The sequence below is a fragment of the Castanea sativa genome, chromosome 11 (genome assembly GCF_040712315.1).
Source record: "Castanea sativa cultivar Marrone di Chiusa Pesio chromosome 11, ASM4071231v1".
Lineage (NCBI taxonomy): Eukaryota > Viridiplantae > Streptophyta > Magnoliopsida > Fagales > Fagaceae > Castanea > Castanea sativa.
This window is the reverse complement of record NC_134023.1, coordinates 2590141-2606545: the sequence shown is the minus strand read 5'-3', so window position 1 is coordinate 2606545 and position 16405 is coordinate 2590141. Positions and strand designations below refer to the sequence as shown.

The following is a 16405-nucleotide window of genomic DNA, read 5'->3' as shown; positions in this document are numbered from 1 at the left end:
TTAGCAACTTACTTTTTTTTTTTTTGGTAAAGATTTAGCAACTATGTTTTATTGGCTTGAAAATGACTTCTTTCTCCTAGCAAAAAAAAAGAAAAAAGAAAAAAAATGACTTCTTTCTCTTTTTTATTTATATTTAATTACCATTCTTGAAATATGAAACGAATTTTTTTTTTTTTTGAAAGAATTAAAGTCAAGCACGTTGTTGTTGTTTTTTTTTTTTTAGCCATGTATTTTCAAAACTTTTTTAACTAGAGATTAATTACTATTTATAATGGGTGGGCTCTAGTAGAGTAAATTGCTGGTTCAAAAGATTTTTTCAAAGTGCAGGTATTCGGACTCGAATTGGGATGCACACACAGTCAAACCTGGGACAAACACTTTGAGACCAAGTACCCAAACTACTTGGCCAACCAGTTGGGTTAGTCAAGCACATTCTTACTATAGGCAGATGAGTCAATATCGTACTATACCGGCCGGTCAACTGGTACTAAAACACCTTTGTTTCGTACCGCTCAAAATACCGAACTATACCGGATATACCGGGGAATATCGGACATATTAGCTAGAAAATTAAAATCGGCGGGTACAAAAAATTGGAAAAAAAAAAAAGAAAAAAAAAGTTAATGGCAAATAACTCACGATCTCTGCCGTTGTCACTAAATTTCCGGTCATCACTCCCACGTCGCCGATCATCTACCCCGCTTGTTTTGTTCATCTCCTTCTTCTTCGTCATCTTCAACTTTGAGATTTAACCATTTGCCTTTCCTTTCGTTTCTTTTTATTTTGGGCTTTTTAAGTTTTTATGGCTATTGTTTTGTGTGTCCCTGACAACTCACATGAAGTTACTGTGCGGTAAAAGTAATAACTTTTGAATTTCAAATTTCAATTACACCACTTTAGTTTTAAAATCTTATGCTTGCCATCTGTTAATAAAAAGTTTTTTTTTTTTTGCTAAACACAAATATATTTTGTGTATTATTATTATTATTATTGTCAAATAGATCAGATTCTTAGCTTTATTAGTATTAATGCATGATACCTGAGCAATAGAAAGGACTATTATGTGTGCTTATAACTTTGAAGGACTTTTATATTAATTTTGACCAATATGTATGTGTGTGTCTATATATATATATATATATATATATATATAATAGTGATAATTTCGAAACGGTACACCAGTATTAACTGGTATGAAATATTTCATTTCCCAAGTTAATTCAAAAATGCATCAAAACAATGCTATTTGTGTTTGTCTTTTCATGGCTCATAAATAGTTGTTGTCTTAGTATTGTTCTATGAACATTGACCACTTCTTAATTTTCGTTTGGATACAACTAAAAACTGAAAACACTGTAATAAAATAATTTTTAAATGTGTGAATAATACCGTAAGTCCCATTTTTAATAAAAAAAAGTTGCTGAAAAGTGATGTTTGTAGGTCCTATAAATAGTGCACGGGTGCACTGTTCACACAGAAAAGTCAACAATCACGGCTTAAAAAAAAAATGCAACGTAGGAAATGCTGAAAACACTGAATCCAAACTGCACCATAGTGTTAGATATATGATTATGTTTTTTTATGATTTATTTATGTTGGAATCCTTGTTTTCTACTCTAAATTAACTTATTTGGCGCAAAAATTTTAAAATTTTTGCTTAAATAGGACACGTGGTGCAAAATTAGACTCTAATTTAATTTCAATTTGAAATCTAATTTGATTTTTTCTCAATTTTACCTATATATATATATGACTTATAAACTTGAATTATTTTTAGTTCTACAAAAAAATGCTCATAAACATAAAATCATTAAAAAAATTATGTTTTTTATGGTTTAACTTATATTAAACTCCTCATTTTTTACACTAAATTAATTTATTCGTACAAAAATTAAAAAACTTAGATTAGATGAGACACATGTTACAAAATTAAACTCTAATTGATATCTAATTTTTACATTGAATTAATTCACTTGGTACAAAAATTTAAAAACTTAGATTAAATGGGACATGTGGAGAAAAATTACACTCTAATTGAATTCTAATTTGAAATCTAATTGAATTTTCTCTCAGTTTTACCTATTATTATATATATAGATTAATGCAAAAAAAAAATTATAAATTTCAAATTTTGATTTTAAAGTGAATCCGTCTCTCTTTGTGAAGGTTAAGGCTATTGAATTGTTTTATTGATAAATTTTTGCTAGCAATAAATAAAACTTAACAAAACCAATATCAAGTGAAAATCTCACAAATGAACAAGAAAGATAAAAAAATGTGATACTTCTCTCAAAGTTATCCCCTTAGGCCTAAAATTAAGATTGTATCAAAGCTAGGCCCTCATAGATAAAGAGGTAACACTTCTTTTGCTTATATCTATGATTCAACATACAAACAAAAACCCAATTCCAAAAATAAATATTGAAAGAAACTTAGAGCAAAGGTTGCACAAAGGTTCAACATAATACAAGAAACCTATTAAGACTGTTTTGCATAGCCCCAAAATCAAGCAACCCCTCCAAATTGAGAGAGAGAGAGAGAGAGAGAGAGAGAGAGAGAGAGAGAGATGGAATCTGAATCAGTGGAGTGGGAGAGAGACATGGTTGTGCCAAAATGAGAAAAGAGGAAGTTGAATTGAAAAAAATAAGGGGTGAAAATATTACTTCTTTTTACAATTGTGCTATAGTACCATCACAAATTTGTGATGGTACTGTAGCACAATTCTACTTTTTTTTAGGATACAAGACATATACAACACTTGATGTTGGCTTGTTTTTGCTTTGAATTGTAAATTCCTCCACATATACCATTTACCTTGGGCCACTGAGGATGCTCTAATACATCAAATCAAAAGTGGTTATTTTTTTTTGTATTATATTGCCATTTTTGTATTAATGGCCATAATAGATAAGGGGTGAAAATAATGATTGTCTTGTATCAACTTGTTTGAAACTCTATCAAAAAAAAAAAAAACTTGTATCAACTTGTTTCTCTCAATTACCTATACATGTCAAGGAAGTTCCTCCAATGTTGAATACTTGAATCTGTTTTGCAAGCCGATTTGGGTTCTTTAAGCTAATAAAGCTAAAAGTCTTTTTTTTTTTTTAAATAAAAAACCCTGTCTGTAGTGCAAGTCCTAATATGTATAGGACAAAAACTATCATTAAATAACAAGCGGATACCCATCCTCAAAAAAAAAAAAAAAAAACTAACAAGTGGATAAATTTTATTATAGGCATCAACTGTCATTGCAATTACTATCCACTTGTCCTGATAGATCTCATACAAATGTATTATTTGTTACATCAATATTTGATATCTACATAACCAAAAGACTAAAATCCACACATGAAACCCCATCAAAAAAAAAAAATCCACACATGAAAAAAGAAGAAGAAGACTATCTTGACCAATACCATCATAGGTCTTTCATACAACCTTTGTATTTGGATTCGAATCTATGAATGCCGTCATTTATATTGGGGACAACTAATTTTGCTTCAAACTAATTTGAAACTATCTCCGCCAACTTATTATGTGATAATTTATAAGTTATTCTTATGTGTTATTTGAACAAATTCATCATCACATAACTTATTAGAAAGTGTGAATCATCTTTAAGAAAGATAAAATAAAAGAAGTTTTCAACTGAAGGGATAATTAAGTGAAATTCGTCTCATATTTGATTGGATATTGTTATCTCATACTTGAAACCCCTTTAATCTTTCAAGAAAATAAAGAACTTTCATAAATAAGACATGATGTCTTGATAACACATTAAAAAAATTGATATAATTTTTTTCTTGTCTATGTTATTCGAAAATAATAGACTATCATTTTATGAGATTTTACTTAATTCACTGCTCAAATTATTTTTCTTACTACTTATTAGCCAAAATCCACATAAAAGGGATGAATCTTATGCTTGACATTATATTTAATTATTTATAAATATAAGAATATTTTAACGGAATAAATAATTCCAACAAGATTTCTCGAAATAGTCTAAATGCAAATAAGGATCTCACATTCTCAAGAATCTCATCATATTCCCAATCAAGCTAAATGTGGTTATGGTTAATAGACATCCAAGTTCATGAACATTATATTCATGAAAATTTGGATGCCGAGGGATGTTTTAGATTCCCCCAACTAAACATTTTGAAAAATAACAACCAAAAATTATAGATAATCAAATATCCTTCTTCTTTTTTTCTTTCTTTTTTTTCTTTTTCATTTCCAACTCTTGTTAAAAACAATTTAAGAGAAATATTGTCTTAGCAATTTTATTATATCAATATTCACTATTAAATTTATAATGGTTATTCACTTATTCTCATGACTGATCAATTTATTGTCCTTTTGAATTAGCATAAGTGCATTGACACATACCAAAATTAAAAAACTTCAACACAAATGCAAGCATTAGCAAATTTCAATCTCATTACACCCAAAACTAGAGGTGTCTCTCATAAAATAAAAAAATAAAATAAAAACCTTATCCATCTTGTAATTGAGGAGAAAAAGAAAATAAAATCATTATTAATATAAATTGCAGTCATATTTTCCCTTTTTTTCCTCAAGCATTGCATGAACCAACAACTTATTCCATCTACCAACCAAAACCCACCATCTCCTTGTTTTGTCTTAATCACTTAAATTGTATTAAATAAATATTATAAGATGAAATTATATGCAACATGCTATATAATATTTCTCCTTTTTGGCTGAATAAGAAAATATCATTGCAGAAATTGACTGAAGGAGCAGAATGGAGACTGGAACAAGTATGCATATATTAGAAATAAGAGCACAGGAAGCAAGATAACTCCTACGTTAAAACACCAATTAATTTTTGATTTAGACAGATTAAACTACAGATCTCTCATTTAACAATAATAAATTTTACTAATTGAAATAATTGAAACTCATAAAAGACACTTAGTTTTAAGTAGTTACATAACTCCTGAAGTATGCCATAACAATAAGTGTAAATATAAATATATAGTATAATTTTAGCTTGTTAAATAGATTCTTTTGTTGATGTAATGTTAAATAGAATGTTAAAGTCCTCCCATTTACAAATGGCACCACATGCCCAGATTCTATTTCTCCCTAAACTGTAAATTAAGTCATGAAAGGTTAGGACTTAGGACACACACATTAATCAACAAGTTCGAAAAATTGTTTGTTTATCACTGGCATCCTGCTTTACAGCTGATATATAGGACAAAATATTTTTTTATCTATTATTTTTTTATAAATATTTTTATGTAATTTTAGGAATTTTTTGAAATAGAGTTTTATTTCTTTGTTCTAGAGAGTTTTTAAGAGTATTTTAATAAATAAATAAAAAAAAGTTTTACAATGATAAGGTATTAATTATGTTTGTTTAACAATATTTTTCTTGAAAAAACAAGTTTTCTAAAATCTTTAGATTAATACCTAACTTATAAATGAAAAGAAGTTCATTATCAATAAAATTACATTTATTTTCTTTCATCTTGTGGATTTCAAGAATTTTTCTTATATTTTCAAGGAACCCATATAAATTTAAAGGTTTACATCCAGCTAAAATAATATCGAACATACTATACTATTACAGTCGACACTTTTTACTAGTAGATTTAAGTAGAGAGAGATAACACTTCTTTATCTTACCGTTATGTACTTCCAAGTCTACATGATCAACATGAAATACGGAGTCCTCATAGTAATAGCAAATTGGTTAAAATATAATTTGCCCCAGCAAATTTTTTGTTTCAAAAACTCTATTCTTTGACTTGAATTCTTCCGATGCCTCATAGAACAGTCATATCACATTTTTAGTGTTACAAAGTTCTTTTCTTTTTCTTTTTTGAAAATTAAAACAAGGTTCTTAAAATATTCCATATAACAAATTTTTTTTAAAAAGAAGAGAAAATAATCAAATCATTTGGTATGGAACTTTGCCATGGCAGATGGCCTAATAAAGCTTGCTACAGTAAATTACCTTGGTATTATAGTCATAGGGAAGTCAAAAATTTGTAGAAATGAATGGCAATGATTCTGTTAGAGATATATGTTAGGCCAATAATCAAGGCCTAAGCCCAATTATGTCTTGGCTTACTCACCAAACATGACTGGGGCCTTGACTTCTCTAACAGATACAAACATAGAACATAGATTCATTGTAAAGTTAAGAAACCCAATTTTAAAAACCCACTAAATGAATCATAAACCCAACTCCAGTGAGGTGTCTAATCTTTTCTATTCACTAAAAGACTGATGGGCTTACATATTTGGAGCTGTATCAGGCCTATATATTATGTAAAGCCCATAATCATAGTGAACTAAAACGAGAAAAATTTTATAGCAATAGAGAGAGTCCCCTATAGCTGTAGGGTACGTCATTGGTGGCTTAGAACATCCACAGCAGTGGAGCTAAATAGCTATATTACTATTTTAGCTCCACTCAAACCCCAAAAACCCACCTGCAGCAGTGGAGGCAAAACTAAAAAATTTTAGCTTTGCGCTACAGTGCTCATGTATCAATACATGAGCACTATAGCTGAGAGTTATAAAAAAAAAAAAATTTTTATTCAGGCATGGATTAAAAAATAATAGATCAGGTCTTTTCCATTTCACGCTCCCCTCTTTTTTCTCTTCAGTCACTCCGGAACTCAAGTCTCTCCATTTCACTCTCTCCTCTCTCTTTCTCTTCACAGTCACTCTCTGAAGCTCACCGCCGCCGACGCCGTCTTCAACGTCAGCTGAGACCCACGCCGATCAACCCTCTCAAAGCTCTCAACTCTCAACTCTCTCAAGCTCACTGCCAATCAACCCTCAGCCCACGCCGATCAACCCTCAGCCCGCGCCGATCAACCCTCTCAACTCTCAACTCTCTCAAGCTCACCGCTGATCAGATCCATGCCGATGTCCAGTCCACCATCTCAATGCTCACCCAATGCCGATTCACCGCCGATCAGACCCACGCCGATGTCCAGTCCACCATCTCAATGGTCACCCAACGCAGATCCACTGATCAGACCCACGCCGACACTGTCCTCCTCACCGAAGCCCAGCTCTATGATTGGTGATTTTTTATTTTGTTTATAATTGGTGATTTTGTTTGGTCTGGGTTGAGGAAAAAGATTGGAGATTTCGATTGGTTTTTTTTTTTTTTTTTTTTGCTGCTGTGGACTGGTGGTGGTGGTGGTTGTGACGGTGGCTGATGGTAAAAGTGGTTGTGGTTGGTGCTGTGAATGTTTTTTGAGTGGTGGGATATATTATTTTATTGTTGAAGATATATTATTTTATTGTAATGTTTATATTATTTTATTGTGTTAAAAGTTAATATAGATCCACTGCTGCAGCATGTATGTAGATATGTATAGGTAAAATAGATAAAGTAATTTTTGGTGAAGCTAAAAAGTTAATTTTTTAACTCCACTGCTGTGGATGCTCTTAGAGATTAATTTGTCTCATAATGTTTATTGTGAAGACTGAAGAGGGCATTTCGATTTCCTCCCCATGTAGGCTTAAATATCTTTTGTTTCTTAAGATATGTGTATAATTACGCCAAGTCAATGAGTTAATTTAGGTGGCAAGTATAAGCCTATATCATTTTCTTTTTGGTTTTGGTCTATAGTTTTCCAAAATAATAGAGTAATAGACAAAATAAAAGAGAGTTATTGTTGATTGTAGTTAGTCGTTCAACTAATAAAACTAGTCATAGTTCAGTGTGATGCGCAAATAATACTTTAAGCTATTATGTGAAAATCTTATATAGAATATCCAAAATATTTTAAAGTAATAACATGAAGTAATATTGCAATAACATGAATTTTTTTTTGTTAAATTGATAATGTAATACAAAATTAAGGGGCTGAAGAACTTAAACTATAGAGAAAAAGTTACATAAATTATAAATTAGTTATTATGTGGTGTAATATCTTCTCAAGAAAAAAAGTAGTGTAATAAGTTGATTGTTTGTTTATTATTATTTTTTTGCTGAAATTTTTAATAATAATTTTTGTTTCTGCATTGGCTTGGAGTTAGCATAAAAAGTTTGTAATTTCATGTAAATGTTTAGGTTTTTTTTTTTTTTGAGAAAAATGTAAATGTTTAGTTGGCTTATTGAAATATCATCTAAAATTTATGATGTCACGTTTATGTTATTGAAATATGATAGTAGTAAGTTAAACACTCAGTGAAAATAGTGACATCCTATTAATGAATTTTGTTATAATCCAAATATGTAAAAAGTTTAGGTGTAAAGCTAAATGAAAAATTACTCTTACAAAGTGCCACATGACAAAATCGCATGATCTCTCACGTGATGTTTTTTTCTTTCTTATATATATATATATATTTTAAAAACCATATAAAATTCTTATATATATATATATATATATGTATATAATTAGTGCATACTTATAGATAATTAATGTGTATTCACTTTATTGACACATTCAATGAATTAAAAATTTTACATAAATGAAAACTTTGATGAGGTGTAAGCCTTAATAAGAGAGACTACGCGATTCTGTCATGTGGCGCTTTATAAGAGTAATTTTTCATTTATCTTTACACCTCAACTTCTTTACATACTTGAATTATAATAAAATTCTATTAATAGGATATCACTATTTTCACTTAGTGTTTAACTTACCACTATCATATTTCAATAACATAAACTTGACATCATAAATTTTAGATGATATTTCCATAAGCCAACTAAACACTTACATTTTTCTCCATAAAAAAAAAAAAAAAAAAGCTAAACATTTACATGAAATTACAAATTTTTTATGCTAACTCCAAGCCAATGTAGAAACAAAAATTATGATTACAAATTTCAACAAAAAAATAAATGATTAAACAAACAATCAACTTATTACACCACTTTTTTTTTTAGAAGATATTACACCACATAATAACCAATTTCTAATTTATGTAACTTTTTCTCTATAGTTTAAATTCTCCGTCCCCTTAATTTTGAATTACATCATTAATTTAACAAAAATCTCTTCATGCTATTGCAACATTACTTTATGTTATCTATACCACTATTTAAGGGGTTTCCCTTATTTGGATTTCTCATTTTTTAGTTAAAAAATGCCCCTATAGTCCTATGTTTAAGTAGAGACAAAACTAAAGGACATTCCGATAAAAATGCAACTCTAACTCCCACTAAAATATTGCTTAAAAAATAGGAATACTCTCCTATTAATTTTTAAATTGATTTATTCATTTATAAATTAGATTTTTAAAATAAAAACTATATATATAAAATAATTAAATACATTTTTTTTTCAACAAAATAGGACCACTAAAAATTATATATATAGAATAAAAACACAGTTTTTTTTTTTTTGCTAAAAAAAAAGTCTCATCGCATGCGCGAAGCGCGTGTGATGAGGCTAGTTACTTTAAAATATTTTGGATATATATAAAAGCAGAGACCTCATGTAGGAAAGCATGAGGTTCTACTAAGTGACACATTTGTTGATTTTCTCTTATTTAGGCTTCCACCTCATCAAAATTTACATTTATGTAAAACTTTTAATTCACTGAATGTGTCAATGAAATGAATACACATTAATTATCTATAAGTATGCACTAACTAACTAACTAACTAACTAACTATATATATATATATATATATATATATATATATATATATATATATATATAAGAATTCTATATGGTTTTTTTTTTAATTATATATATATATATAAAAGAAAGAAAAAACATCGCGTGAGAGACTATGCGATTTTGTCATGTGATACTTTGTAAGAGTAATTTTTCCATTTAGCTTTACACCTCAACTTCTTTACATATTTAGATTATAATAAAATTCTATTAATAGGATATCACTATTTTTACTGAGTGTTTAACTTACCACTATCATACTTCACTAACATAAACGTGACATCATAAATTTTAGATGATATTTCCATAAGCCAACAAACATTTACATTTTTCTCAAAAAAAAAATCCACATGAAATTACAAATTTTTTATGCTAACTCCAAGCCAATGTATAAACAAAAATTATGATTAAAAATTTCAGCAAAAAAATAAATGATTAAGCAAACAATCAACTTTTTACACCACATTTTTTTTTTGATAAGATATTACACCACATAATATCTCATTTCTAATTTATGTAAATTTTTCTCTATAGTTTAAATTCTCCATCCTTATAATTTTGAATTTCATCATTAATTTAACAAAAATCTCTTCATGTTATTGCAACATTACTTCATGTTATTACTTTAAAATATTTTGGATATTCTATATAAATTTTTCACATAATAGCTTAAATCATTATTCGCGCATCACGCGAGACCATGGCTAGTAGAATTTAATAGTCAGTCTAAAATTGTTCAACAACATGATTATACTGTATTTCCAAATTGCTATATAGATACTGGGCGAAATCCTCCACTTACATTCAGAAAAAAGAATTCAATTTGACAACACTAGGTTAAGTTTAATCGTATAAGCCTGTCTAAGTCTAGAAATTTGGTCCATTTATAATTCTAGTCAATACCAGAACAACGCTCAAACAAAATTTGTTGCCAAAATTAACAAATATATAGAAAGGGGTTAGTCTCCATTTGGTTGTTGAGAAAAACTAAGGAAAAAAAAAAAAAAAATTTTGAACAACTTCATAGGTTACTTTATAATTTTCTTTTTATAAATTTAAAAAAAGAGGGGAACTTGAATGGCTCAAAAAGAATTGCATGGACATTTGACACTGACAAAGTAAAGGGTCGTGGTTCCCCAATCCACTCTCACATGTTAAAAGATACTCTAAAACATCGCTAGGTGTTTTTTTTTTCTTTTTTTTTTTAAGGAAAAAAAAAAAAAGAGAAGAAGAGCGGTTCTTTGTAAATTGTGATCGTTGAAGTTCATAGGAAGATTTTGAGTTAATGATATAGGACGGAATCTACAATTTAATTATTGTAATTTATTAATTTTGGTATTTAATTTGTAATTTTTGGTATTTTAGGTTTAGGGTTATTATTTCATTGTTTTTAGGTGTTTTTAATGCTTTTTAAGTCAAATTAGTTCCTGTTATGGTTAGGTATCAATTAGGAGTTATTTTAGAATATATTTTTTTGTCTATCAAGTTTTACGGAGCTCTTAAATAGGCCCCTAAGTCTGTACAAGTTTTTGGAACAATTATTCAATTATTAAAATTCAAACTTTTGTCTTTTTATTCTCTGGTGGATTCCAGACCTTTCCTCCTTGTGGATTCAAGGACCTTTGTGGATTTGAGGAACCCTCGTGATAAAAAAAAATAAATAAATAGAAGCAAATGTGTTTTGTTTCTTATTTTATAGAAATAGATGTATTCTACTTCTTGACGCTTCTACATCTTGCATCAGTTGGTATCAGAGCCTTGACATACCCTGGTCTAATGGCTAACCAGCGAGACGGTGACCACCACAACAATGATAACGGCAACGATGTCAACAACATAGTCCTCACTAGGGATGAGTTCCTTGATTTTCATCATGAAAATCAACAATTTCGTGAAAAGAGTCAGCAAATTGTAGGCAAAATCAAGCAAATGATTGCTACTCTTCTTGTTAGAAAATCATCTCACAACAACAATGATCAATATATTCAACGACGCACTCCTAACTACAAGAAAATTCCATTCTTTGATGGAGATATGTGTAAGTTGGGTTTTATTGACTGGCTACTTGATTTGGAAGAGTAATTTAATTTTTGGAAGATTTGTGATGAAGAAAAAGTGCGGCTTGCATCTAATAAATTGGATGATGAAGTAGAGGAATGGTAGGAAGACATTCATATCGATAGAAAGCGACAAGGTAAGCATCCAATCTGCTCTTGGCAAAGAATGAAAAGGGTATTAATTGATTTATGGTTTCCTAATGACTATTATAATATACTAGATTATACAAGTGTTGATTATAAATCTGTATATTCATATGAAAACCAATATCTTTAAAACAGGAAAGGTCAACCACAAAACCAAAATTATCACAACCAAGTCCATGTGTCACATAAAGAAAAGGGTTTAAGGGTTAAGAAGAAGCAGCCTACTTCTAAAGAAAATTTTGAAGTGGTTAAAAAAGATCAAAACTTGCAACAAGTTATTAAATTGAAGATTGAAGATACCACTTGTCAAAAGTTTGATGAAGATGTCAAAGAAAAGAAGGTTGAGTTGATTGTGAAAAATGACAGAAATCAAGAGATGGTAATTAATGAGAATATTGTGGAAGATCCAATTGAGGTTAAATATGATGATGAGTCCATCATGCACAACCCCTAAGTTTCGGTTGATTTGTTGAAGATGACTACACAATATGTTGATTTTCTTAGAGTATAATATTTTAATTTTATTTTCAACCCTTTGTTGATTGATGTTGCAAATAATTTACAAGTAGATGAGAAGAAATTTTCCGCTACACTTTATGAAGAATTCATGTTTCAAAATTGGATCAATTAATTAAAGATTCAATGTTTTTGTTTATTTGAAGTGGAAGATTTCAAATTTCGACCATCCACTCGAGGATGAGTTTGTTTCAAGTGGAGGGGTCTAATGTAGGACATAGTTTAATATTTAATTATTGTAATTATTTAATTTTAGTATTTTTATGTAATTTTTGTTATTTTAGGTTTAGGTAATTTATTTCCTTCTTTGTAGATGCTTTTAACGTTTTTTAGTCAAATTAGGGTTTGGATCAAATTATTAAAGCATTCAAAGTATTTGTTTATTTGGAGCGGAAGATTTCAAATTTCGACCATCAACTCAAGGACGAGTTTGTTTCAATTGGAGGGGTCTGATGTAGGACATGGTTTAATATTTAATTTTGTAATGATTTAATTTTAGCATTTTATGTTATTTTAGGTTTAAGTAATTTATTTCCTTCTTTTTAGGTATTTTTAATGTTTTTTAGTCAAATTAGGGTTTTATATACTTTTGTAGCCGCCTTAGGATTTTTAGTTGCCCTAGGTTTTGTTTTTACTATTTAAACGCATTGTAGCCTCTAAAGGCAAGTCAATTATCAGACTACTATCAATAAACACATATTTTTTGTCAAATTATTTCTTTGGTGGATTCCAGTTTTCTTCTCCTTGTGGATTCAGGGAAACCCCTCGTGGATTCGAGGTTTACTACCAGAAGCTAATAGTTTAGTTTTTGTTCCATCAAGAGAGCATCGTGTGTGCTTTCTTTAGGCTTCCGCGACATCAGTTAAAGAATGAAAAATCGTGGATGTTTGAGAGAAACTAACTAGAAATCTCTCTCTCTCTCTCTCTCTCTCTCTCTCTCTCTCTCTCTCTCTCTCTCTCTCTCTCTCTCTATATATATATATATATAGAAGTGTGTAGGAGAAATGTTATTGCCTAGGTGAATGAGTGTTATCATTGTGGCTTCTTGGCCTCTGTGTTAGGTGCTAATGCATCATTAACTTTCGCACAAAATCCAAAATCTATATTAATAGGTAAAGTTTAGAGAAAGTTAAATTAGAATTTGAAATTAGAAACCAATTTTATGCCATGTGTCTAAATTTATGTGGTAACCACACCATAATTATCCACTTAAGTTTGTGTCATGTGTCCACTTAAGTTTTTTAATCTTTGTGCCAAGTAAGTTAATGAATGTAAAATACTAATAATCTAATATTAATGAACTATAAAAAAAAAAATTTAAAAACCAATTACATATACTCAATAAAAATCACCACACAACAAAGATCTCCACACTTTTTTTTTTTGGTAGAAAAGGATATGAATTAAAAACTAAGAACAAACATTAGAGTTAGGCCAAAGCCTTTCAAAGAAAACTCCAACAAAATTATACAACAAAGGCAAAACTACCTCTGAAGAGGGGTTTTCAAAAACAACAAAATTTGACTGAAGTCTTGCATCAACCTTAGCCAATCTACCTGCATAATGGTTCGCCTCACGAAAGTAGTTTTTGATTCTTACCTCCGGGAAAGTAGTCACCAAATCTCTACAGTCCGAAATAAGCAAAGAATGGTGTAAGTTAGTCCTCAAAGGATTTACTAACCAGTCAACTACAATTCTGGCATCCAGTTCTACCTTAAGGGCTTGAATTCCCATTGCTTTGCATAATTGTAAGCCATCCCGTACTGCCCACAGTTCAGCTTCCACGCTAGTTGTGGTACCAATGGCTCTAGCAAATCCTGCCAACAAAGCACCATTCTTGTCTCTGAAAATTCCACCACCACCCGCTAATCCTGGGTTACCCATAGCTGAGCCATCAGAATTTAGTTCGATCCAATTTTTTTCAGGTTTAAGCCACCTAACCTGTATTGGGTGCTTGCCTTTATAAGGTCGATGTTGCCCAGCACAGAAGTAGAATTCCATTGTTGTGTTCCACACCTCCTCTAGAGAGAGTTGTACCGTAGAGTTTCGATTAAATATCCTTCAATTCTTGAATAACCAAATTTTCCAAATACCGAAGGCAAAGAAATACATCCATGGAAATTGGTTCCTTATCATAGTTAAAACTATTTTCCTGATTATTCTTTAACCAAGAGCACAGGTCAACATTGAAGAAATTGTCATTGCAAATGTCAATATTTGCTTTTTGCCAAAAGTCTTTTGCTACGGCACAATCCCTCAGCATGTGTAAAATTGTCTCCGGTTCACTTCCACAACCCTTACACTGGTCTACCTTTGCTATCCCTTGATGAACTAGCAAGGATTTAACTGGTAGGCACTTCATATAACACTTCCACACAAAACATTGAATCTTTGGCAGCGTGTCAAATTTCCAAATCCATGGACCTTTAAAGCTGCATTGTAGTTGAGATACACCACAGGCCAATTTGCAAGCACTTCTCCCATTGAATTCACCCAAAGGAGAGTTTGACCAGTATAGACCATCCACTTTGGTGTCTAAGAAAGGAATGGGAATGGCCTTGATCTTCATTCTAAGGACTGCAGGAAAATCAAAAGAACAGAGGTTAAGATTCCAAGAACCCTCATAAATCATATCTCTGATCAGTAATAGATCTTCATCTATGTTTAGAGGACCTTTCATGAAGCTCCTAAGGCTCCCCTCATTTAGCCATTTATCATGCTAGATATTAACCGTACTGTTTTCACCGATAAGCCATTTAGTGCCTTGGATAAACACCTCCTCCCCTTTCTTAATACCTGACCAGGTTCAGGAACACGCTCTTCGAGTATTTGCATATTTACTTCGAAGCACTTTGGCCCAAGCTTGATCCTCCTCCATTCAAAGTCTCCAATTCAATTTAGCAAGTATGTTCTACGGTTTAACTGTTGAAAGACCTAGTTCACCTTCCTTTTTTGGTTTGGTAATAATCTCCCACCTAACCAAATGGATTTTCCGTTTCTCATCAGTGGAACCCCAAATAAAATCCCTTCCAATCTTATCAACAGCTGCAAGAACTCGACTAGGTAGCAATGTACCCTACATGACATACGCAGGAATAGCTGCTAGAACAAATTGAGCCAAAACAATTAGACGAGCAAAGGATAAAAGATTTGTTTTCCAGCCAACTAGACGCCTTTGAACCCTTTCCACTACAATGTTGAAATCATGAGTTGTTGAACTAGGATTCTTCAAAGGAAAACCAAGATAGGTGCCTAGATTTGATATAGAGTGGAGGTTTAGGCAGGAGCAAATCATGTCTCATCTATAATCCTCCACATTGTGAGATAAATAGATTCTAGACTTGTCATTATTCACCTTTTGTCTAGAAAGTTCACAAAAGACCTCCAATATATCTTTAATACTTTGGCAATTCTTCTCATTTGCCTTACCAAATAGCACAAGATCATCTACAAAAAAGAGATGGGAAAAGGCCAGACCACCTCTAGAGGCTTTAATAGGATCCCAAAGATTTGAATCACACTCATCTTTTATCAAGAAGCCAAAGACTTCCATACACATAATGAAGATATATGGCGAGAGAGGATCACCTTGTCTTATCCCCTGGGAAGGTTTGAAATCCTTAAGAGCACCCCTATTGAAGAGAACAACAACTGAAGAGGAGGAGACACAACTCATTATTACATTGATCAAGTAAGGAGGAATATTAAACAGAGTAAGGGTGTCTCGAATGAAGCTCCACTCCAATTTATCATAAGCTTTTTCAAGATCAATTTTAATCGCCATATAATCAGTTCCTCCTCTTTTTAGGCTCATGGTGTGTAGAATATCCTATACTATAATAATATTATCCAACCCGTTTCTCCTCGAGACAAAAGCTGATTGCATAGGAGAGATGAGATCAGAGAGGAGTGGTCTGATCCGAGCAACAATTTTTGTGATCAACTTGTAAACCGTGTTACATAAGCTAATAGGCTGAAAACTGCTAAGGTTAGCTGCACCAAGATGTTTGGGTATCAAAGTAACCAAAGTTTTATTTAAGAATTTCGGA

General features: G+C 30.9%; 1 protein-coding gene across 1 annotated transcript; it reads right to left on the bottom strand.

Moving 5' to 3' along the window:
- Positions 1–14406: 14406 nt before the first annotated feature.
- LOC142615892 (uncharacterized) lies at positions 14407–16140 on the bottom strand. The gene is made up of 3 exons (XM_075788813.1): positions 15712–16140; positions 15300–15432; positions 14407–14933 (listed from the first exon to the last, which is right to left on the bottom strand). The coding sequence occupies exons 1-3, from the start codon at positions 16138–16140 to the stop codon at positions 14407–14409; spliced, it is 1089 nt and encodes a 362-aa protein (XP_075644928.1).
- Positions 16141–16405: the final 265 nt, after the last annotated feature.